Genomic DNA, 24,206 nt, shown 5'->3' with positions numbered 1-24,206 from the left:
TTTTGATTATTTGAGTGCATTTGAACACACAATCTCACAAGAAATGAATGAAACATTTAGTCAAACTAGTTCAAGATTCAGCAGAAGTCACGTTTTAATCACCCGTAACATGAAAGGTGGACATTAATATTCTTACCTGTGACTCTGAAGAGTCGGACAAAAATATCTCATGAATCAGTGGACAGATTATAGTGAATTTTTCTGCAGGTTTTCACTGGATATGTACATCTACAACTGATTAAATTTTGGATTCAACCCTGTTCATGATTTTCGCCCGTAACATTTTATTTCTCAAAATTTGACAAAAACATTCTGTAACTCCCATGACTCAAGAAGATCTCAGTTTAAAACGCTAGAAAGGTGAAAGTTGGCCTTGGTCTTCACTAACAGACTAAAACAGCAAAGCACGGTGGAGGACTTGTTATGGTTTGGTGACCTTTAAATATCACAGTATAGCTACTTCATGACCTGTACCTGTTGCCATCAAGCCAAGACGATCACCAGGGTGACTAAATGGTCTGCTGTAAAGAACAAAGTATTTATATTTTCTAGTTAGAAAAAAATCAGCAAATCTTTAGGTAGAGACACAAAAGGATTTCACAGGTTTAAAGGAAAAAAAAGACAAGTTTGTAATGGATTAGATAGATTCTTTTCTAGTTTCTTGGTCTTTAAACAAAGTTTGAGTCCATTAGTATGAAACAAGATTAGGATCTGGGTGACTGCTCCTTTAGTATGGTTTGTTGTGTTTATTCTGTGATTGGTGCACACAGCTCTACTTTTTAGTACAAGTCTGGGAGGGTTTGTGGACCCATTTACCAGGAAATTCAATTACAGGCTAAAATCATGTAAGCAAATAGACAATCATTGCATTTATTTTTACAATAAAATGTTATTTATTTGTATTTTTGGGCCTCAACCAACATAAAAATTGTACATCTGCTTCCACAGCCGGCCAGAGGGACAGAATTCCTTCATTCTGGAATGTCAGTTGAGAATTTCAGACACAAAAATAGTCACCCCAAAACGATCTTAGTTCTCATAACCTTTTTAGTCTGTAAATATCCTGTTAGTTTAAATAGAAGGGGTGGGGCTTAAAACCAATACAAGAACCATCCACTAGGGCAGCAATTTGTTGATAGAATAAACGTGAAACATGAGCATGGAAGCTACCACCAATTCAGATCATTTGCTCTGGTTCTGACTTCAGTACCTGAGTTCAATAGTTATTTTTCATTTAAATCAATTCATAATTTTAGTGACTAGAAATTTCAGTGTAACACTTTCATTTGATGCTTAAAATCACCCTTAGTGTGTGGAGGTGTTTCAGCTAAAACAACCTTTAGATTTTACCCATCCAGGTGTCCTGTTTTAAAGTCTGCACTTTAAGATTTAACTCACGTTTGTTTAGAAATTTTTCTGAGGTTGTTCCTTTGCCAAGATGAATTTTGTGGTTCTTCCATCATCCAGGGGACACAGGAGTATGAAGAGAACTCTCCAGGTCAGATTTCTAAATAAGGTTCCGACATCTGTCCACAGCATGTTTTTAACTTTGACCCTAAATTTTTTTCCTGCATGTTTTCATAGACAACATCTATCGCCTGTCTGCCAAACATCTGCAGTAAAGCAGATTTAAGCTGAGTGTCAGTAAGAGAGGTCTGGTGTTGAACGTCCACCAACATCCACCCAAAAACACCCAGAACAAGGTGCAAATCATCATATGGTCATTCAGAATTTATTTCCAGGAAAACAAATAGAACAATCAATCGCTCTGGCCTGTGTCATCATGGTAACTGATATGTGCACATGATTGTCGAAAGGCATCTGATATACAAGTCCCATTAACAGGAGGTCGTCATCAACAACACACCACAGTAAAAGCAACAGGCAGTGCCCGCTCTGAGGGTGTCGTCAACTCGACGATGGAGCACAGGATGAATTTGTCATGATCACATGCAGAGAGTAAATACAACCGGCTAATTCAGCAGGCTCAGGACGAGGACACCCACAGACAGAGAGACAGGCTCCCGACAAACAGCACATTTAAGTTTCAGTCCTTAGAACAACCCTTAAAGGCAGGTTTGCACATTTTATGACCCTAAAAAATGAAACCTTCCGATTCTTTCAGTCCACGAGAGACGATGGTAAGACTGCCCGCTCTAATAAAAGTCACTGACAATTCAAGGAGATAACGAGTCTGAGTTCACATCCTCAATTACTACACAAGTTACAGATGATTCAACCTAAAAAAATAATCCAAGGGTTGCACAAAGTCAATTCTAAATCCGTCCACTTGGTTTCTAACTGCTTTAAGTCATTTATTGTTTCAAAACTTGGAGTCACAAACCAATACTTGTCTATCGCATTTAGTGGAAATTACGTCTATATTCAGCTGTGTTTAGCTTCCATAACAATTATAAATGGCTGAATATTTTATTCACTTGTTCAGTACATTTATATAGAAAAGTGCAACAGTTATATCTAAATATTTAAAGATAAATTCCAACATTGACATTTAGAATAACTTCCACATGTTTTTAAGTTCTATCTAAATATTTTGAATAAAAGCCATTTTGACTGATACATTTAGTCTCATAACTTCTGATAAAATGGGGTCTTGGACTTGAAAGTCAAATCTAAAGATTTAAAGTTAAACCTTAACATTTTGCACAAAATATAAACACTTAAAATTTGGTGACAAATCTATTTTTTAGAAAGTTACACCTAAAGGATGAAATCTAAATTTAGTGGTAGAAATATTCATTTTTTAGCTAAAATTCAGGCTGCAACTAAAACGGAAGTGGCCTCCAAAACAGAGAGAAGAAAAGTGGGGTCAGAGGTCCACTCAAGAGTCCCTTTGATGAGATCATACTACTATGGATCATTTATTATTCTTGAGTTCACAGTAATGAAGGATCCATGATTAAACAGGCAAGCACAATCCTACCACCTACAGGTAATTATGTGTTGGAGGTACTAATGCATACCAAGTAAAATAAACTTAAATATCGGCTACTATTACTAAGACAAACTAGTACAACATCCTTACAGTTTACTACTAAAGTATATTCAACTAAGGAAAACTAGTTCAGTAAACAGATTTCTAAATATGCTGTACTAGTTTGTCTTAATGTAACTTGTAATTAACTTAATTTTACTTAGTATGCATTAGTAGTTCCAACTCATAATTACCTAGTCCTGTGTACTTGTAATTTTCAGTGCAATCGGTTTGCATGCTTTTTCAAGTAAGCGTAACTAATCAGATTTTACAATGTGAGGAGGTTAGATGGGATCCTTCCCATGGAGAATGCTCCTTGGCTGTGTGAACAATCTAGCTGAACCTTTAGTTTAAAACTGCCACATTCACATTAGATTTCTACAATTAGATTTGATTCAATATGTTTCAGTTGTATTCTTTTACATATTAAACTATTTAGATTTTGTTGTATTAGGTCAAATAAAGCTGCTAATTTATTATTATCTCTTCAGCAACAACGTAGCTGATATTTACACCTCCATATTCCCATGATGCAACATTGGTTGTTCTGGTTTCTTGAGTTACATCTTTCTCCGCACACACTGGTCAGTTGTGTTTACACAGATCCAGCTCAGAATGTCTCTGATTTACTCCAAACTAAAAGTACACTAATTCATTATCTTTGTAATTTAAACATAACAGCGTAACAAGCCAATGAAACTAAATATTTTATGTTTCTATTTATAAATGCACCCCAAAAACTTTTTTTTCCCTGTAGTGAACAAAACAACTTTCCAACTTTGTTACATTAACTTAAATCTAATGACATTGTTAGAACCAAGTAAAAATTCTTTTATTGGCAGTGTCTTGGAAACTGACCACCAAAAGCGAATATAAAGCACCACCAAATTCACCCAAAAAGTTATTTTTCATATTAAACAACCTTAAAAGTAACCTACTTTTTTGGGGGAAACCCTTTTTTGCACCACTCACAGAAGATGTTACCAACAGAGTCACTAAAATAAGCTACTTTAAGACAAATAGGATGGTAAAGTATTCTTGAATCTGTGAGAATTCGACTTGTTCACAGGACTGAAACTCTGAACCGTGTAAACGTAGCGATTTGTGGTCTCCTGCACATCAAAGTGTCTACATAACACAGCAACATTAACATCATACAAGGAGCATTTAACGCAAACACTTAGTGTGAAGCTGAAGCACGTCTTCCAACATGCTTGCCTTTGATTTTTTTTCTTGTAACTTCTGCTGCATCTCCATTCAAAAGGAGAGTGAGCTGAAAGGAAAGGGCAAACAAGAGTGTATGTCTCGCGTGTTTGAGTCAATCACAGCTTTGGGTTTCTTCCGTTAAAATGGCAAAAACGTAGGCCTGAGTTCAGTAAATGAAGCTTTTTCTGGTAGTCAGATGGGGATTGAAGAGTAGGTAGAACACTGAAGCTGCTGGACAGTTTAAGCTTTCACACCAGCAGTAACAAGAACTTCAGCTTTTAGTCCTTTTTTTTAACATTAAACATTCCAAAAACAATACAATCAACTTCCCTCGCCACTCTCATCAGGCAGAGCTGAACAGTTACGTTCATAAAAGGATCTTTCATATTGTCACTATTTACAGAAGCATGTGCATCAAGGAAAGATTCATTCAGAAAGCACATCTTTCTCATTTACAAAACAACAAAAAGAAATAAAAGCACAATCTGAACCATCTGCAAACAAAAGCTACAGTCTACAGCCTCGATCAGAGAGAGCATCACGTTAAAGGAAGAGCACCATAACTGTTGGCTTCATTAAGACCATCAGACCAGACAAATACTTTTTTACAACCATACTCTGTCCAACAGAAAATACAACATTTTTGTAGATAAGCATTTGAAATCAGCGTAGACTGGAAAACGATTTGCAGTTTAATCAGAAGCTGACATTTCTTTTCTTTGCCCTGCTTTAGAGAAGACACAGACAACACATTCAAAAATATAAAAAAAAGCAACATGCATAGCAATCAACAAGACCACAGTTACAGCAATTAACCAGATTAAGGTGATCTCTGAACAAAGCCCTTACATAGTTTCCCCTCAGAAATCCGTCATGTCTGAACTAAGTACAGGTACAGGTGTGTCTGAACCCTAACCCTCATTTCATTAATATAAAAAGAGAACATGTGTTTTCTACAGCTGCTGTGATACACATAAAAATTCTTGTTTAAAACACATGTAATGGAAAATGTTATTATCTTGTTTCAGGGAATTCCAGCCAATCATGGAGTTGCTACACAGATACGACCAAAACTTTAGAGAATGGCACAAATATTCATTTTCACAAAGCTTTCTTCCTAATTTATAGGGAGGAAAAGGAAGCAACTTGTCTTGAAAGCCCGCCACAAGGACATAAGGTTCTGGGATCAGACTGCTGATCTGAAGGATACTATTTTATCCTCAAAAGATGATACATTTCCCTAGGTTCATTGTTTTCTAGCTTTTTTGAATTAAGAGTCGTGGCTAACTCCGTTAGCTGGGTTTAGTCACATTTACAGGTGCTGGCCAGTAAATTAGAATATCATCAAAAGGTTGAAAATATTTCAGTAATTCCATTCAAAACGTGAAACTTGTACATTATATTCATGCAATGCACACAGACCAATGTATTTCCAATGTTCATTACATTTAAATTTGATATTCATAAGTGACAACTAATGAAAACTCCAAATTTGGTATCTCAAAAAATTAGAATATTCTGAAAAGGCTGAATATAGAAGACACCTGCTGCCACTCTAATCAGCTGATTTACTCAAAACATCTGCAAAGGCCTTTAAAAGGTCCCTCAGTCTTGTTTTGAAGGCACCACATCATGGGGAAGACTTCTGACTTAACAGCTGTCCAAAAGACAATCATTGACACCTTGCACAAGGAGGGCAAGACACAAAAGGTGATTGCTAAAGAAGCTGGCTGTTCGCAGAGCTCTGTGTCCAAGCACATTAACAGACAGGCGAAGGGACGGAAAAAATGTGGTAGAAAAAAGTGTACAAGCTCTAGGGATAACCGCACCCTGCAGAGAATTGTGACGACAAACCCATTCAAAAATGTGGGGGAGATCCACAAAGAGTGGACTGCAGCTGGAGTCAGCGCTTCAAGAACCACCACGAGGAGACTCATGAAAGACATGGGATTCAGGTGTCGCATTCCGTGTGTCAAGCCACTCTTGAACATGAAACAGCGCAAGAAGCGTCTCGCCTGGGCCAAGGACAAAAAGGACTGGACTGATGCTGAGTGGTCCAAAGTTATGTTTTCTGATGAAAGCAAGTTCTGCATTTCCTTTGGAAATCAAGGACCCAGAGTCTGGAGGAAGAGCGGAGAAGCACAGAATCCACGTTGCATGAGGTCCAGTGTAAAGTTTCCACCGTCAGTGATGGTGTGGGGTGCCATGTCATCTGCCGGTGTTGGCCCACTCTGTTTCCTGAGGTCCAGGGTCAATGCAGCCGTCTACCAGGAAGTTTTAGAGCACTTCATGCTTCCTGCTGCTGACCAACTTTATGGGGATGCAGACTTCACCTTTCAACAGGACTTGGCACCTGCACACAGTGCCAAAACCACCAGCACCTGGTTCAAGGACCATGGTATCCCTGTCCTTGATTGGCCAGCAAACTCGCCTGACCTTAACCCCATAGAAAATCTATGGGGTATTGTGAAGCGGAGGATGCAATACGCTAGACCCAACAATGCAGAGGAGCTGAAGACGACTATCAGAGCAACCTGGGCTCTCATAACACCTGAGCAGTGCCACAGACTGATCGAGTCCATGCCACGCCGCATTACTGCAGTTATTGAGGCAAAAGGAGCCCCGACTAAGTATTGAGTGCTATACATGCACATTCTTTTCATGTTCATTCTTTTCAGTTGGCCAACATTAGAGAAACAAACATTTTTTCATTGGCCTTTAGAATATTCTAATTTTCTGAGATACCAGATTTGATGTTTTCATTGGTTGTCACCTATAAATATCAAAATTAAACGTAATAAACATCGGAAATACATTGGTCTGTGTGCATTGCATGAATATAATGTACAAGTTTCATGTTTTGAATGGAATTACTGAAATATTTTCAACCTTTTGATGATATTCTAATTTACTGGCCAGCACCTGTATACGGTACTCACAGGTCTGCTTTTAATGCAAGCCAGTGAGTGTTTGTAAAGATTAAAGGTTGAATATGGAACACGAACACCAAAGTGACATCTAGTGTGGAGGTTGTAGTTGTGACATTAGAGCAAGGTTTCCAGGCGTGGGGATGCCATGAATCACACAGGGTAAGGACTAATTTCTATTTAGTTTATTTTACAACATTAGAACATCTTCTGGGCTCAGAAGCAGCAGCTTGACTTGCCAAGTCCACCATTTTCCACAGTGTCAGCCTTGCTGTGCTGAGCGGGCTGCTTGACAACCTGTAATGGTGCCCTCTATTGGCTAGTAGATTGGCTGGAACACAAACCCAGTGTCATGCCTGTCAAAATAAAAATTTGATTATTTTTTCATTAAAATATAGCTTTTAAAGGTAAAACTGTACCTTCATTCTGCACACCTCCAAATGCCCCCTGAAGGTATTTTTCTTTTTAATGTGGCTTTTTATTAAGTTGTTCCATATTCAACCTTTAATACCTGGCACTGGACTAGACCTTCAATAATTTCAACTTTTTTGTGTGTTATTACAAATCTGAACATAAATATGTTCAACATCCATTGTTGACAGAATTCCACCATTCTTGAAATGCAGCTGAGGGCCAAACAGAATCCCTCAGAGCCACCAGCGCCACAGCTTGGACAAGCCAACCAAAGAGGTACTTCTCCCAAGCATCCAACAAGAGCCTGGAGCACTGAGCAATGATGCTACAGTCAGAACTAAATGGCTCAAGGAACAAACAAGCAACTTAGGTCCAGGAAACTCCCCAGACCTTAATACATGTTGACAATGCGTGATCAGTCCTAAAGAAGCAGGCGGGAAAACAAAAATCTATAAATTCAGACAAACTAAGCCCAGATTAACCAGGTCAGGAACTGGACCAGTAACTGACTGATGGGATGTCAGGCTGAGCTGGAGACATCTGGGGGGTAAAGGATCAACTCTACAGATATACGCTCTTATAGTTTTACCCCAGTAACCATAGCAACATCTGAAAACATACCTAAAAACACTCGTGCAGAAACATTTGGGTCATTCTCTGAACTTTTGGCTGTAGGTACAGGAGACCTGACCGTTAAAGGACAGTGGGACCAATAACTTTGGGCTTCGCCACTAGCAGGATTAAATCAGGGTGTTACAGCAGCAAAACCTGAAAAGAACAAAACTTTTTCTAGAACGATGCTTGCATTGTAGTTTCTGTAAACAGAAGTTACTCCCCTTACAGCTGGGGTTTAAACAAAACATTTAAAGTTCCAAAAACCCTTTTCAAACCCTGACCCAGACACATTTTAATGTCATTTTTGGGTCAGGTGAAGGGTGACTGATGCTTAAAGCAACATGTCTTATGGAAATGCATAAGCTTGAATTTAAACATTTCAGTTGGTAGATTTTTGCTAACCCCACAGAAAAATATCAAACCAATAAAAAGTCATTCTAGAAAAAATGATCTAAAACAACAACGCATATATCAAAGTAAATGTTAATGCGTATCAGAAGCTAGAGTAAAAAATACTATTTAAGCGAATTTCCTGCTAAAGCTGTTTAGAGGATGAAATAAGAATTTGATACTGATGCATTAAAGATACATGATCTTTCTGAGAGGCTAATAATGTAATGGGATCCATTCACAATTATATAAATCTTCAGAATATTTCACCTTTTTCTTTCTATAAAAGGGTGAAGCAGATAAAGCTTTAGGCAGAAAACCAAAAAGCTGCATTTGTTTGTGAGGATTATTTTGTAGAAAAATGCAGATTTTTGTGATTCTAACTGCAATTAAAGAGAGCTTTTCAGATGTGGTCACTTCTAGTGGAGGTCAGGGCGAGTTCTCACACACAGTTGGTTTCCCGTCATGTGACTTTCATCCAGATGTGCTCCTGCACCCACCTGTCGCCGAGACAGGTCAAAGCAAGCATGGTGAATTATTCGCAGACATTTTTTAGCAGTTTTTTTTTGTCTCTTTGTAGCAGCACGACCATGTGGATAATAAAAAATGTAACGGCGACAGAGAGAATAAAAGGTCAAAACCTCTCTCCAGATGAGTTTGCAGCTGGTGTTCAGCCCTTAGATTTAACTTCACATCTGAAGCAGGTTATTTTCCAACTCACTGACCACTTTTAAATCAGCCAAATTATCTACACGCATGAATCTTTGGCTGAAAATCACAATAAAGGGTTTAGAACGCTTGCATCGAATAATAAAGACACGACAATCTGCTTTGTGCGTGAACGAGCACCAGGCAGTGAAGTGATCTGAGTTATGTCTAAAAGGCCAACACCACCACAGCTCATGCTTAAAGGAGGTGCACAATAAATAAAACAATGTTTAGAGGCTCAAGCTCAAACACTAAAATCACCCATTTGACTTTTAAAACGGTAAAAAACACCAAAATAAATAAAAATGATGAATATTTTAAACTATTTAACTATTAAGAACTTGGCTCCTCTTGCTTGGACCATGATGGAAACACAAAAGTAGAAACAGGAAACTGGTGCTTGCCAGCTCACAGTGCAGCTGCAGATTTCCCTGAGGACTTCTGGACTGGGTGCAGCTTAACAGAACGAGAAGGTGAGATCATGGCTTCATTACGGGTGAGGGGAAGGAATGGCAGGCATTAGTGTCTTACTGACCTCTGAAATGGTTTCACACATTATATAGACCACCATCTACTCGTATGTAGTATACATAGGGAAGTCAAAAGGAATTTTATTTGTACTAAGGCCCCCTTCACACTGGATTTAGACAAAAACTTCACTAGACAATGATTATCTTTTGTAGGGTCTAGGCAAGGTCTTCAGAAATGTATTAAGGGCACAGTTTACTCCAAGTTACACTTGACAAGAGTGGGACAGTTTTGGAGCTTTCAACAAAACTTGAGTACAGTTTATTATGATGGAAAGATTTCTTTGATAAACAAGTCAAGCAGGACTCAGGACCTGAATCTGGCCTCGTACCTAAAGGCTAATTTATAAATTATAACTTATAAGCTAGGGTTAGCTTGTTCTATAGATTTGTTATAGCTTGTAACAAATCTACAGAACAAGCTAGGTTTTGAACGCAAACATGGTCACCGAATACTCGTCCTGACCCTCGGAATCTTCTGAGATGCTTCTGCTGGAACTGAAAACCCGTGTTGCCAGAGGAAACGAGATGGTGCTAAACACCAGTTGTCGTTTTTTTAGGTCCTAACGTCTTGTTGTCCGTGACTTCAAATGGCGTTTTCCTTTTTGGGACTAGTTAAAGTGGTAGCAGCCAGCTGTTTCTCCTTTTCTGATATTGAGTGTTCTGTTGCTAAATATGCAAGTACCTAATAAATGGAGGACCCAGGGAAGTGCGGCAGCTCGGTGAGACCAACAACCAGATGGTTGACTTTGGTATGAAACATTAATGGTGGAGGTTTTTAGAAAAATGCGAGAAAACCACTTTAATCTTTTTTTTCGTGTTTTTTAATCTCCACAATATATTAACAGCTAAATATTAGAACTTTTATGAGGCATGAAAACAATGTTTTAAGCCAATTGGTTTTGCAAATTTGCCATTGTAGCTGCAATTTCCACCTCTGACCGTGTCCACGTGTGTCATGTATTCTTGCTTTAAATTCTAATCAGACTCATTTCAAATGTTTCCATGAAAATCAATAACATTTTCAATTGATCCTCAACATTGGACTGGTAGATCATATTTGAGTACTTGCCAATACAGAATATAAGCAAATGTACTTGTTTCTATTTTAAATAGATCCATGTGGCTGGAACTTGTTACAGGCACCACTCTGTTGGGTATCTGATCAGACAGATGCCCGATGCTAATATGGGGGCATATTTAGTTGTGGAATTGTAAAAAAAGTAGGAGGAAAAAAAAAACATATCGTCTTGTACGTCGATCATAGTGACGTCTCGGGTGCATTCTCAATCTCCAAAATCGCTACAATCCAGCCACTTTCTCATAGATGACAAGATCTTAATCCAGTGTGAAGGAAGCCAGACTACTGTTGTTGTCTGGAAGTCGCTTCCCAGTAAACACAGTCACGCATCTGTTCTTAAGCCAGTATCTCCATGCTGATGGCTGGTTGGAGACAAAATCGTTATAAATGGTGAAAATTATCAGTTGAAACCCTTTCCCACTGAATCAGTACGACACCCTTGTGAGAGGTTTTATACATCTGTCTGGATCACAGAACGCATAACTGTAGAGAAACTGCTGAAGTGATGCTAACCATTTTATTTGTTCAGTCAAACTGTCTTGGTTTGAGTGAAATTCATTTTGTTTAACATTTTCTCCACTTTTTGCCTCTCAAACAAAATAAAAGCTGTCTAGGAAGGTTAAAGATGCCCATTACACCTGACTATTGTAAGAGTAAATTTGTCACCCAAACTTTTAATTCAAACAACAACATAAGAAACTCTTACGATTTAAGGATTTCTTGGAGATTCTTTTGAGAATGTCGTTTGAAATTTGTCACCACCATTTACAGCCCAGATACTGGCCTCATCCACATGCTGAATGTTTCATAGTAACCTGTAGGAGCATCCCTTAAAGGGAGATTGTTACAAAAGTTTTAAAAAGTAAGAAAATAAAGATATTTTTGTATACATTTAACAGGCTTTCCAATGCTCTGACATCCATAGTTTGTATAGGTTTACAATCTGCTCTCTTTCTGATAAACACATGGCAGCTCGTTAGTCTTAGACCACACATCTGAACCTCTGTGCAAAAAAGATAAAGCGCTGACTCATGTTTCCACACATCAACAGTCATATGGTACTTTTAAAGCACTTCTTTAAGCACGAACGGACGAACACAGACACAGGTGATAAAGATGTTCTGTAAAAATAAAGTGATGCAAATTTATGGTTAATTTAGTTAGAATTTGTGTAAACAAGTGTAGTCGTTACACAGAGGAGAGTTGATAGTCATCAACACTCAGAAGGATGACAAAGTGACCCAAAGGAATTATGGGAGATGGGCCCAAATTTGGAGAAATGTTAATAGCGGAACAAGAAGCCAACTGCGATGAACTGACGCCGCTCTCTTGGCTATGGCTTATTTACAGTAGCTATAATAAAGCGGGGATGTCTTCTACACATTCCGCTTTTCAAATAAAACAATAAAAAAAAAACTAGTTGTCAACAGTCAAAACTAAGAGGGAAAACTCTGAATAAAGTGTTGCAGGAAAGACCGGATTCAGGAGGGAAGTTGACCGATGCTGAATAATAAGATGCCATCGTTTGCAGCAGAACCACAGGCAGATCGTCCTACACGCTGTCCTCTGAAGTGGGGCGGTGGGGTGAAGTCCTCTGCTCTCCTTGGAGCAAGGCAGGGTACCAGTAGAGGGGTGAGAGAGGGGGAGGGGTAAAGAGGAATACCATCCTCATGCTCCTCTCGGGCGGTTCTCATAGCGCCGTGGCCTCCCAGCTGGTGCCCCGCGTGACCTGGCGTCACTTGGTCTCAGTCATCATAGGGGCGGGCACCGCTGAAGGGTGGGGCCGGTTCAGTTCTGTTCCAGCGGCAGGAGACGATGCTGTGGAAGCCAGACTGCAGGGAGTGACGGGTGCCGGGACACCTGTGAATATAAAGCAAGCTGGATTTATAAAAGCTAACAATGTTAAAGTGGTCCTAGAATTTAAAGCCACATTTACCTTACCTAGGAAGCCCGGGGTGTCTAATGTAGCATAGCTAACAGTCGGTGCTGTCTCTGACCTGCTTTCCTTTGTAAATTAGTAATGTAGGAGACGGTTTGCTCTGAGAAAAGCTGGTTTAGCACGTCATAAGCATAGACACCCCTCCTTACAACTGCATGTCCCAACCCACTTTAGCGTCAGCAATATATAAACATTGATCTCGGTAATGCTAACCGCAGAACGATGATATCAAATCAACTTCATTTATAAAGTGCTTTCACATGCCCAAAGCAGACAAACAAAGCGATGATAGCCCGAGCCGCTGCCAACGCTCTTGTTGGACAAAAGGAAAACAACCAAGAATAAAACTGGAGAACTCAAGTTTCAGGATGTACTGGGAATGCCCAGATTCTGAATGAATGCCAGACAGATCCATTGCTTGTGATGTGGCCCGATGGAGTATGGCTGCGCACTAAAGCTTTTTGCAGTGCTATCACATCAATCAATCAAATTTTATTCATAAAGCACTTTTCATACCAAAGGCAGCTCAAAGTGCTGTACAGAAAATCAAACAATAACCACACTGGGACTTGTATAACCCCCCACCCCCCACTTCGTATCGTCACCTTTTGTGTCACTGACTCACATTCTTTGTGGGGAGCAGAAATGTTGTTTTCCACAGGGTTTTTGCTGCTCTGGCTTTGCGCCCCCTGGCTGCTGGTTTGGCTTGGAGCTGTGTGGTTTTGGCCCGTCTGGCTCTGGTTTTGGACCATCCTCTGCGCCTGAGTCGACCTTGGGTTAGAGGCATCCATGCTGCTGCCAATACTGCTGCTAAGCTGCAGCCGCCTCATGTGCCGCACCACAGCGGTGGCGTTGAAGGCTTGCTGCAGAGAGAACACGAAGTAAAAAAGATATAAACGTTATTCTTCCATTAATATATAATTGATTTTATGAATAAAAAAACATCTAAATTAATGAGAATACCGGTTTAAATTTGTGACACTTTTGTGAATTCAGGTGAAACTGTTTGGATTTGCCCGCAAAGACCTCAGAGAAAATAAATGACTGAGACATAATTCCTGACCAAGTGGCAGATGGGCTTTTAAAGCCGAGTGATTAACCTTCTAAAAACAGACATTTTAGAAACGCGTGACAGAATGATTCAGTCTGCTGCAGCCAAGCCAATACCAGAGAAAAGAGGCACAAATAAACAGCAGTTACCCTCCATTTGCTCTTGGCAAAGTTCTTCCGGATCTGCCGGCTGACTGACTCGTGTATGTTCTTGCAGAGAGCTGTATCGCCAGCAATCCTAAAAATTACACACAAAAATTCTTCTGATTACACTTCTGACAGCATATCAACATCAGCACTGGTTTAATGCCTTTATGTGTGTTTCTCACCAGGGATGTCTCAGAGCCTGGTCACAGGTGAATCTCTTGGCCGGATCTTTTTCCATCAGACAGCTGATAAAATCCTTGGCTGAGAAAAGAAAGGTCAACAAATGCAGCAAGAATCTTGGAAATGGTCATGCTATGGCGAGCTGAGGTTAAGAGGTCTGCTGTAAGTTACATATCTAAAGGGGCCAGATCATGGAAAATCAACTTTTATGAGCTTTTTGCCGTGTGATATTATTTCCTCATGACCAAAAATAAATCAATAAATAAATAAAAGTTTTTGGCTGCATTCATGCATTTTCTTAGCTTGGCCTGCCAGACTTGCCCTCTGTCTGTTGTACACAGACAGGTCTGGATACTCAGAGGCAGAATGCACCATGAGGAGTAGGATTAGCCAGCTCCAAAAAATAAATAAAATAAAATAAACTATCAGAAAAAAAGGGCAGAAATGACGACTGTATCTCGCAACGTTGTAGTTTTTTAGCTGTGGTCAAAGATGGTGTCTGACGACAGTTCAAACATCTTATTTTAGAAGAAAGGCTTTTAGTGCTTCTTTTTCTTGTGGTTTTAAGACATGTTCAAGTAACTTAGAACAGTGGAAAGCACCGCACTGAACTCTGCTTCAGACGCCATTTTTTGTTGTTCATGACGAACTGGTGTGGTGTGTGACGTACGCTGCTAAGCGCTGATTGGCTCGATTCGAATTCTCAGGGGGTGGGGTTATTTGAATGGGAGCATTACTAGGCCCTTTGCATTCCATAACGAAGCATTAGCATGGTTGGCCAGGTTAGTATTTTCCTTTTTTGGCTGCAAATTTTGAGTTTTAATTTGAAAATTCTTAAACTCGTCTGTAACTAGTCTCGTCATCAGGCCATGCTCCTCTCCCCGGAAGATAGCCTGGTCTGAAACCTCTGGCCAACACAAGATATGTGGGTTAGGCGACTGGTGTCATGTAGCAGACTTAGTAAATGATAAATGGCCCACACTTGTATAGTGCCTTCAGAGGACTCCAAAGCGCTTTACACTAAAGTGTATGATTCATCCATTGACGCAAAAATTCACACTGTGACGGTGTTGAGCTACAATGTAGCCACAGCTACCCTGGGGCGTACTGAAAGAGGCGAGGCTGCCAAGCACAGGCGCCCAAGGACACAACAGCAGAATTCTCTGTCTGAAGCCAGGATCGCACCTGCAAATCTCCGATTACTGGACAACCCGCTCAACCTCCTGAGCTACTGCAAGTGACTTGCCTAAGATGCTGTTGTAGGCAGTGCTGGGCATCTTACATTAAATAAGTAATTAGTTATAGTTACAAATAATTTAAAAAGTTATTGAGTTAGTATCTCAGTTACCACATTGCAAAAGTAATTACCAGGGCCAGTGCTAGCTATTTGGGTGCCCTTAGCACAAATGTTCTGTGGTGCCCGATTGCTTGGTGCCCCCTGGCCACTTGGTGCCCTACGTACTGTGTGTGATGCTCATTTAGGGAGTGTCGGCACTGGTAATTAGTTAACTAGCAAACTAACTGTGATGTTACTTTTATGTTATGTTCTATAAGGCAGTTACTCTCTATAATATCTATAAAGTAGGGCCGGGACTTTAACGCGTTAATTATGATTAATTAATTAGAAAAAAATAACACGTTAAAAAAAATCCTGCATTTAATCGCAGCTTGCATTTCGAGCACGGTGGAACCTTTGTCACTGCACGACTTCCTCGTAGACTGAATATCACTGACGCACACAACAATGCACAGTGCTAATGGCTACTAAAATGGAATAAAAACAGAGAGAAGCTGCCTTGCTTGGACTGATGCAGGACTTAGGAAACACGTAACATCTGTGCAGCGCTGAAAGCACCTTACAGAATAATTATTTGCCCTAACAGTAGTTTATGAAAGTAGTCAGACAAACGAGTGGCACCTGGCTGCCGCTGGGATAACGCTCCGTGTTCTCACTACTCTGTAAACAATCACAAACAACGTGTCTTAAAATTGAAAACAGAAATTTAAGTTAAAACAGAAACACTCTGAAACTTTTCTAAAGAATTCTGTCGGGGAATTATATGTTTCTGAGACGAGTCACTGTCTAAACATCACATGCATTACTAAGCAGCGAGGTGTGTTGAAGCTGTCATCAGCTAAGGGGCGGATGCTTAAGTGCATCAGGGGCAGCGAGGAACGAGAACGTTGTGATCAGGCTGGAGATCACACCAGATTCGCTGCAGCAGGCGTGAATCTGCGGGTCTGCAGCATCCCCTTATTAACGTGACATCAGGACTTCCCATATAAGGAAGGCCCGCTCACCTGTTCGTCAGATCATTATTTCCTCGCCATGATCTTTTATCTTCCCATCAACCTCCAGTCATCCAACTGGAACCAGTTAATGTTCCTGATCATTCTCAGAATATGCCACACCTGCTCTGGTGTTAAAAGTTAGTACGTTTATGTCCTAGATCATATTTGTGCTTGTTCTACTGTCATTGTGAAGGATTATTATTTATATGTGTGTTTTTTTTACTACATTATAAGTAGAAAAGCTAATAAAAACTCCCAATTATACAAACAAGTGAAACTGGAAAAATTAGAATCTGGTGCAAAGTCAAATTTATTTCAGTCATTCAACTAGACAGAGAGACTATTTAAAGGCTCAGGAACCCTTTGCAGGTGCTTTCTATTTGTAGTTATAAATTTTAGTTGATTAGGGTTTTGTTTCATATCACACAGTGACATTTGAATAATTAAAAGGCATTTTTTAAATTAAAAGCTTTAGTTTACAGTAATAAGCATGTCTATTGTTTGATTCTCTCTCTCATAATTTTAATAAAAAGTTTTGCTTTGAGAGCACATTTTCCTGAACGATTAAAATGCCATTAATTTAGATTAATTAATTAAAAAGCCTCTAATTATTTAGATTAAAAATTTTAATCAAGTCCCAGCCCTACTATAAAGTGAAAGATTTTTTATAACTAAATGATTCTTACAATCTATAAAGAACATTTCTGATATTTAAAGAGTTCATTCAGTAAGAAAATTCTCATGGATATCTGGAATGTTAATTTCTACTAGAAAGAGTAGAATTCTAGATATCTGGTATACATATCCAGTCTGCCTAATTAATGCTAATAAGATCACGTTAGGTTTTTAAGGACTCTGAGATATCTCAAACTTAATTCTTACAAGTGCAGTTATTATGGATATGCTTAATTATAATTTCTATAGTAATAACAGAGCTGTTGACATCTTCAGCTGCAATTTAGACTAATAAAAATACAAGTATTACTAGGATGAATTAAATTGCTATATGAAATAGGAAATTACAGAGAAGTCTGATAGTTGATTAAATGTAAAATTGGCTTGCCACATATTTGGGACCATCTTGCCTGTACTGCTTCCACTTATCTCTTTACGTTTCTGAAGCGCTGTTTATTCTTCTTTCCTCGTCTCTTACAGATTTGTCTCCACCAGTATTTACATGTCCCATCATGGTAATGTAATAATTGTCCCAGGGATTTTGCGAGTGCCACTCCCTCTGATCTGCCAACGCCCTGGTGCGTTCAACGTTGTGTGTTCTGTTTTGCCGTTTGTAACACCAGCTCGGGGTGGGGGGGGGCGGGTGCCGGTACAGCCGATACACTCACGTCAGCTCCGGTTAGCTCAAAAGCCGTTTCGTGCGCGACCGACACATCACTGGTGCAGCTGTCAGAAAGCCTGACAACTGCTATGCTTCATTAAACCACATCATAGTAAAGGAGTAACGCACCAGTTACTGTCCGGTAACAATAACGACGTTGCAAAGATGGGAAAGGCCATTAGATTCCTCCCTTACCTAAAAATAACACCGTTATACTTAAATGCCATTATGCCTAACACTGGTTGCAGGAATGTTTTATCGGAGCGAGCGTGGGCGGAGTTTCACTGAAACAAACAGTTTTATTTTCAGGTATAAACTCAGGCTACAAAAATAATTTGTCTGTAAGATAAATGACATCTCAATAGTGCCAATGGTAATATTTAATCAAACTGTGCCTACCTTTAGGTTAGGTGTAAAATAGCTAGATATGGAACCTTTAACACTAAATACAAAGTTGACAGCAGAAATATACATTTATTAGTGGTTCTACTGCTAACTACAACAACGTTGATACATGGCCTTACACATGCATACGTTCACACACAAGCAATCGTTTTCATTCCTTTGGTTATGAGGATGTAGGGTGAAATGAATGAAGAGTGATGAAAACAAATCCTCACCTGAATCCGATATGTCATCCCAGTACGGAGCGTCAAACTCGTAGTCGGCCTTAAGGATCTGCTCGAACAGCTTTGAGTCATTTTCATCGTAGAATGGAGGATAACCACACAGCCTGTAGGAAGCAGGTTCAACAAAGACTAGTTATAATGACATCTTCTCACTGAAGGCAGAGTAAAAAAAGAGGTTGAAACTTTCTTAATCAGCTTCTAGTGACAGAAAACAACACATTTTCCAGTCATGGCTGCATGTCGTACACACCCCCAGCTGCAATTTTGCTTTCATGGTGATATTTTTGATTATATGTATACATGTAATAATAGGTAATAGTATTTGCTAGGAAATTTAGCAGATATACTCCAACTAGCTGTTAGCTCATTGGTCCTTTTTGGATGGAAAAGCCATTTCTCTGAACAGAGGCTGTTGAAGCGGTGGGTAAATGGTAATTACTTGTAATATTAATAGAAACAATTCAAAATGACCCTTGTATTGTGTACTGTGGTGTAATAGGGATGTATGGCTGTAAACTTGAGATATTACACAATTTTACTCGGAACAAACCCAGAATCAACCAAAAGTGGAGCTCCTTTCAACCAAAACCACTGACAGGTTTAAAGGTTTCAATGCCATTCTCTATTAATACGCATCAAAAAGCAGGAGGTGAAGATAACATTCTACCTGGTGTGATTGTTTATTTTATTTTAGATTAAAGACAAACCCTCCACTATAACTCTCCACCCCATCTAGCACACACATTATTATAAAAGTTAAATGAAATATCCCTTTCTCACACATACACTTGCACACACAAAATCTTTTTATTTAAACAATTATAGATTTCTACAAAAAATAAATAAATTCATCTAATGTCATACCAACATCGGTTACCATCCTCTCATCAAACTCTCTGCTCTGCCTCCCATTAACCTGCTAAGAACCTTTGACCCTTAAACCCCAGTCAGCTAGAACGCACTCTTCAGGGTGCAGGGGCATGAACACGCAGTACTGACAATATATTCTGTAAACTTTAGCTTTTTTTAAGCTAAGAGTTGTGTTTCTGTTGCTTACTCTCTCACACACACACACACACACACACACACACACACACACACACACACACACACACACACACACACACACACACACACACACACACACACACACACACACACACACACACACACACACACACACACACACACACACACGATCTGATGCTATTACAAGGACAGCTCAAGTGGATTTTGATAGAGACTTTATGAACCGCCCTTTAATCAAACTCAGTTTGGAGGAACAGATTACCGGTAGTTGTTATTACAATCTAATCCTAAAAGTTTCACCATGGTTAATCCTAGCTGTTACCATCTCACCTGTCCAGTCACAACTCAGGCCTCTATGGAAGGGTTTCTCAGTATCTCTCCACCCACCAAGGTGGGTCATAATCATGTTATAATAAACACTCAGGTACCTAAAAAATAGCAACCTTAAATCAGAGGTAACTGTAGAACCTCATCTGTGTTTGAACCGTTTTGATCCAGTTGAACTTTCACTTATTAAAAATATTAGCTTCATCTAAACCAAACCTGGGCATTTTACGGCCCGCGGGCCACATACGGCCCTTTGGTTGACTTTGACCGGCCCACGTAAGGTTAATTGGAAATTACAAAATAAATGCATTTTTTCATTTTACCTCATGCATGGACTAAGGCTGCATTGCTTTTATTTTGAAGTTGTTTTTTACGTACACAATGACGCAATACGTATAGCAACAAGTGCCCGCGGTTGACATGGTGATTGCAGCCCCCAGAAATGTCCGCTCATGCAAAAAAAAAAAGTAAGATGCCGAATGCAGGATTTTCAACAAAAATTGGACTGCTAAGTATTTTTTTACTGAAGTCGGAGGTAAAGCCGTGTGTTTGGTTTGTGGGGAGGAGATTGCTGTGTTTAAGGACTACAATTTGAGTCGGCATTACGACAAGAAACACTCGGAAAAATACAAGAACTTGTCTGATGCTGAGAGGGCACGGATAGGGAGTGATCTTTTTACAGAGGTAAATGCGTGCATGGACACTCTGGGATTGAAATGGGAGAGACTGTCAGGTGTCACAACAGACGGTTGTCCAAATCTTACAGGGAAAATGTCGGACTTTGGAAACGCATGCAAGATAAAGTGACAGAAATCGATGCAGATCAAAAATTGGTGTTTTTGCATTGCATTATACACCACCATGTGTTGTGCAAGTCAGTGCTAAAAATCAACCATTTTACTGATGTTGTTACCAAAATAATAAACTTCATCAGGGCACGGGCAATGAATCACAGTTTGTCGCTCTTTTGGAGGAGCATGAGACTGAGCATAGTGACATTGGCTACCACACAGCTGTCAGAAGGCTCAGCCTGGGGAAAGTGCTGAAGAGGGTTTGGGACTTGAAAGCAGAGATTCAAGAGTTTTGCGAGAGGAAAGGCAAAGACATTCCAGAGCTCTCAGATGAGGATTGGATGGCAGATTTTGCATTTGCTGTTGATGTGACTGCACTGATGAATGAACTGAACACCAGACTGCAAGGCAAGGGCCTTTTTGTTCATGAAATGCACAGCCTCATGAAGGCCTTCAAGAGAAAGCTGCAGTTTCTTTCAAGTCAACTGGAGAGCAACACTCACTCAAATGTAAACCCTGAACGAAGTCACACCATCAGCTGATCACCTCAGCAGGTACTCATCCATGTTAGGAGCATTACATGGTGAGTTTTCAAGGCGTTTTGAAGATCTCAGAACAATCGAGGATGAAATGCACATGATTTCCTCTCCCTTTACCTGCAACGTGGATAATGCACCCAGTGATGTGCAGCTGGAACTCATTGACCTGCAGTCTGATGCAGTACTGGCAGAGCACTTTAAGTCAGGATCTCTGCTGGATTTCTACTCTTCTCTTAAGGAGGAGAACTTCCCAAACCTGAGGAGACATGCTCAGAAGATGTTGATTCTCTTCGGCTCTACCTACATTTGTAGACTAACATTTTCAATGATGAAGTTTACAAAATCCAGGTATAAATCCTCTCTCACCGATGATCATTTGTCAGCTGTGCTTCGCATCTCCACCTCAGACATTCAACCTGACTTTGATGCACTCGTTAAAGCCCAGCAGACTAGATTTCTCTCACTGAATAAGAAAAAAATCGCTTAAAACACGAAATAAGGTGTTTGGATCACAAATGTAGGCAACTAGCAGTGAACTGGGACACTTTTTTTTAAACCTCTTTTATCACAGTTCAGTGATTTTATTTTACAGACAATACTGAGTGTCTGTAGAATGCTAAGAACCTCTTTCCAACAATATTTGAAACTCAAAATGTGTTTTGGAGTGAATGTGACTGAAACTGTTAACTAATATAAGTCACAAATGTTTAACAAAAACCAAATGCGCACACTTTGTTTACCATTGCCTTGGGAAATTTGAATAAATCACATTTTTTGTAAGCCAACCTCACTTTTTCCTTTTTGCTCATTTATAACATATAGTCTACTCTTACCAGCTTGAAAAAACGATGGTATTTACTGCTTTTTATAAAGAAATACCATTAATATTATGCATAATTGACTTCAGCCTTTTGGCCTGGCCCTCCACAATATTTTATGTTTCTCATGTGGCCCCATGGAAATAATAATTGCCCACCCCTGATCTAAACCTTCAACTTGCATTTTGGATCCAATCCCAACCAAATTATTTAAAGATGCATTTCCTTTTATTACTGCCCCCATTCTAGATATAATCAATCTATCCTTAGTAAATGGATACGTACCACAGGATTTTAAGGTTGCTGTGATCAAACCTTCACTTAAGAAGCCTTCTCTGGATCCAAATGACCCAATGAATTATAGACCAATATCTAACCTTCCATTTTTATCCAAAGTCCTGGAGAAAATAGTGGCCATCCAAGTATGTGAGCATTTAAACACTAATGCTCTGTTTGAGGAATTTCAGTCTGGTTTTAGAGAGTATCACAGCACTGAAACTGCATTAGTGAGAGTTACAAATGATATTCTCATGGCCTCAGATAAGAATCTTGTGTCTGTTCTAGTCTTGTTAGATCTCAGTGCTGCCTTTGACACAGTTGATCACAATGTTCTTGAAGAAAGACTTGAACATGTTGTAGGGATCAAAGGAACAGCACTAGGCTGGTTTAAATCCTACCTGTCTGACAGATCTCATTTTGTAAATGTACATGGCAAATCGTCTTCATACTCCAGGGTTACTTGCGGAGTACCACAGGGTTCAGTGCTTGGACGAATTCTTTTTATCAAATATATGCTCCCAATTGGTAAAATCATTAGACAGCATGGGATAAACTTTCACTGTTATGCTGACGATACTCAGTTATATTTATCCATTAACCCTGATGAACCTAATCGGTTGGGTAGATTACAGGCTTGTCTTGAAGACAAAAAAAAAATTGGATGACTCAAAACTTCTTGCTTTTAAATCAAGACAAGATGGAAGTTCTCATATTTGGACCAGAAATCCAGAAAAGGAAATTGCTTAGCCAATCACCTGACCTGAATGGCATTAAATTAATCTCCGAGAACAAATTAAGGAACCTTGGTGTTATCTTCGACAAGGACATGTCATTCAAATCCCACGTTAAACACGTAGGATTTCCTTTTTCCACCTTCGGAATATTGCTAAGATTAGAAGCATCCTTTCCAGGAGTGATGCTGAAAAACTAGTTCATGCATTTATTACATCAAGACTGGATTACTGTAATTCGTTACTCTCAGGAAGTCCACAGAATGTAGTTAAAAGTCTTCAGCTTGTCCAAAATGCTGCAGCTAGAGTTCTGATGAGAATTAAACAGAGAGATCATATCTCTCCTGTCTTAGCTTCCCTACGTTGGCTACCTGTTAAATTCAGAATAGATTTTAAGATCCTTCTTCTCACATATAAAGCTCTTAATAGTCAAGCTCTATCATACATCAGTGATCTGATTGTTCCATATGTTCCTAACCGAGCACTTCAGTCTCAGACTGCAGGTTTACTGGTGGATCCCAGAATATCTAAAACTAGGATGGGAGGCAGATCTTTTAGTTATCAGGCTCCTCTCCTGTGGAACCAGCTCCCAGCTTTAGTCCGTGAGGCAGACACTTTGTCTACTTTTAAGAATAGGCTTAAAACATTTTTATTTGATAGGGCCTATGGTTAAAATCTGATGTTAGCCTAAATCAGGACAAGTGGGGGAGTAGAGGGAGGTGGAGTGTACAGTCGGTAAAGACGGCTCTCCCTTGCCCTGCCTCCAACATGCCTCCATGTAAAAGGCTAGGTTATCCAGAGTTATCTCTGTAGTTATGCTGCTATAGGCTTAGACTGCTGGAGGACACACACTGACCACTTTTCACACTCTACTGCTTTCTTCTACAATCTGCTCTTTTTCTGCAATTTCAGCTGTTAACTTTATTTTTTCTCTAAGTGTTTTTCTCCCCATAAGAAGCTACAATGATGTTCTGCTGAGCTGAGGTGGCCTCATGGAGGGGGGCATCGTCTAGCACACTGCTGCTAACCACTTATCCCTCTCCTGATAATAACTTGTTGCTTTCCTTGACGTTGGATGTGCTACTACTAGTTTACCCGTTTAATTGATTCACTAGGATAAATACAATAAAGTTTATCTCTCGACAAATAGAATATTTACTAAGAAATCACGATGTAACCATAGACACATTGCTTGGTGTGTGTGTGTGCGTGCGTGCGTGTGCTCTCGATCCCCAGTGAGTTGTGGTGGATGGCTG

At 39.6% G+C, this 24,206-nt stretch overlaps 1 protein-coding gene across 1 annotated transcript in view; it reads right to left on the bottom strand.

The window, feature by feature from the left end:
• Positions 1-1,716: 1,716 nt before the first annotated feature.
• camk1da (calcium/calmodulin-dependent protein kinase 1Da) overlaps positions 1,717-24,206 on the bottom strand; it is a 115,478-nt gene continuing 92,988 nt past the window's right edge. Inside the window, exons 7-11 of the mRNA XM_015954761.3 lie at positions 18,428-18,540; positions 14,182-14,260; positions 14,003-14,090; positions 13,428-13,665; positions 1,717-12,723 (exon numbers count right to left, since the gene is read on the bottom strand). Of these exons, the coding sequence (XP_015810247.1) occupies positions 12,599-12,723; positions 13,428-13,665; positions 14,003-14,090; positions 14,182-14,260; positions 18,428-18,540 (643 nt within the window). The 3' untranslated portion in view covers positions 1,717-12,598. The remainder of the gene's footprint in view (positions 12,724-13,427; positions 13,666-14,002; positions 14,091-14,181; positions 14,261-18,427; positions 18,541-24,206) is intronic.

This window comes from Nothobranchius furzeri, chromosome 1, assembly GCF_043380555.1.
Source record: "Nothobranchius furzeri strain GRZ-AD chromosome 1, NfurGRZ-RIMD1, whole genome shotgun sequence".
Taxonomy (NCBI): domain Eukaryota; kingdom Metazoa; phylum Chordata; class Actinopteri; order Cyprinodontiformes; family Nothobranchiidae; genus Nothobranchius; species Nothobranchius furzeri.
This window is presented reverse-complemented; position numbering and strand designations above follow the sequence as displayed.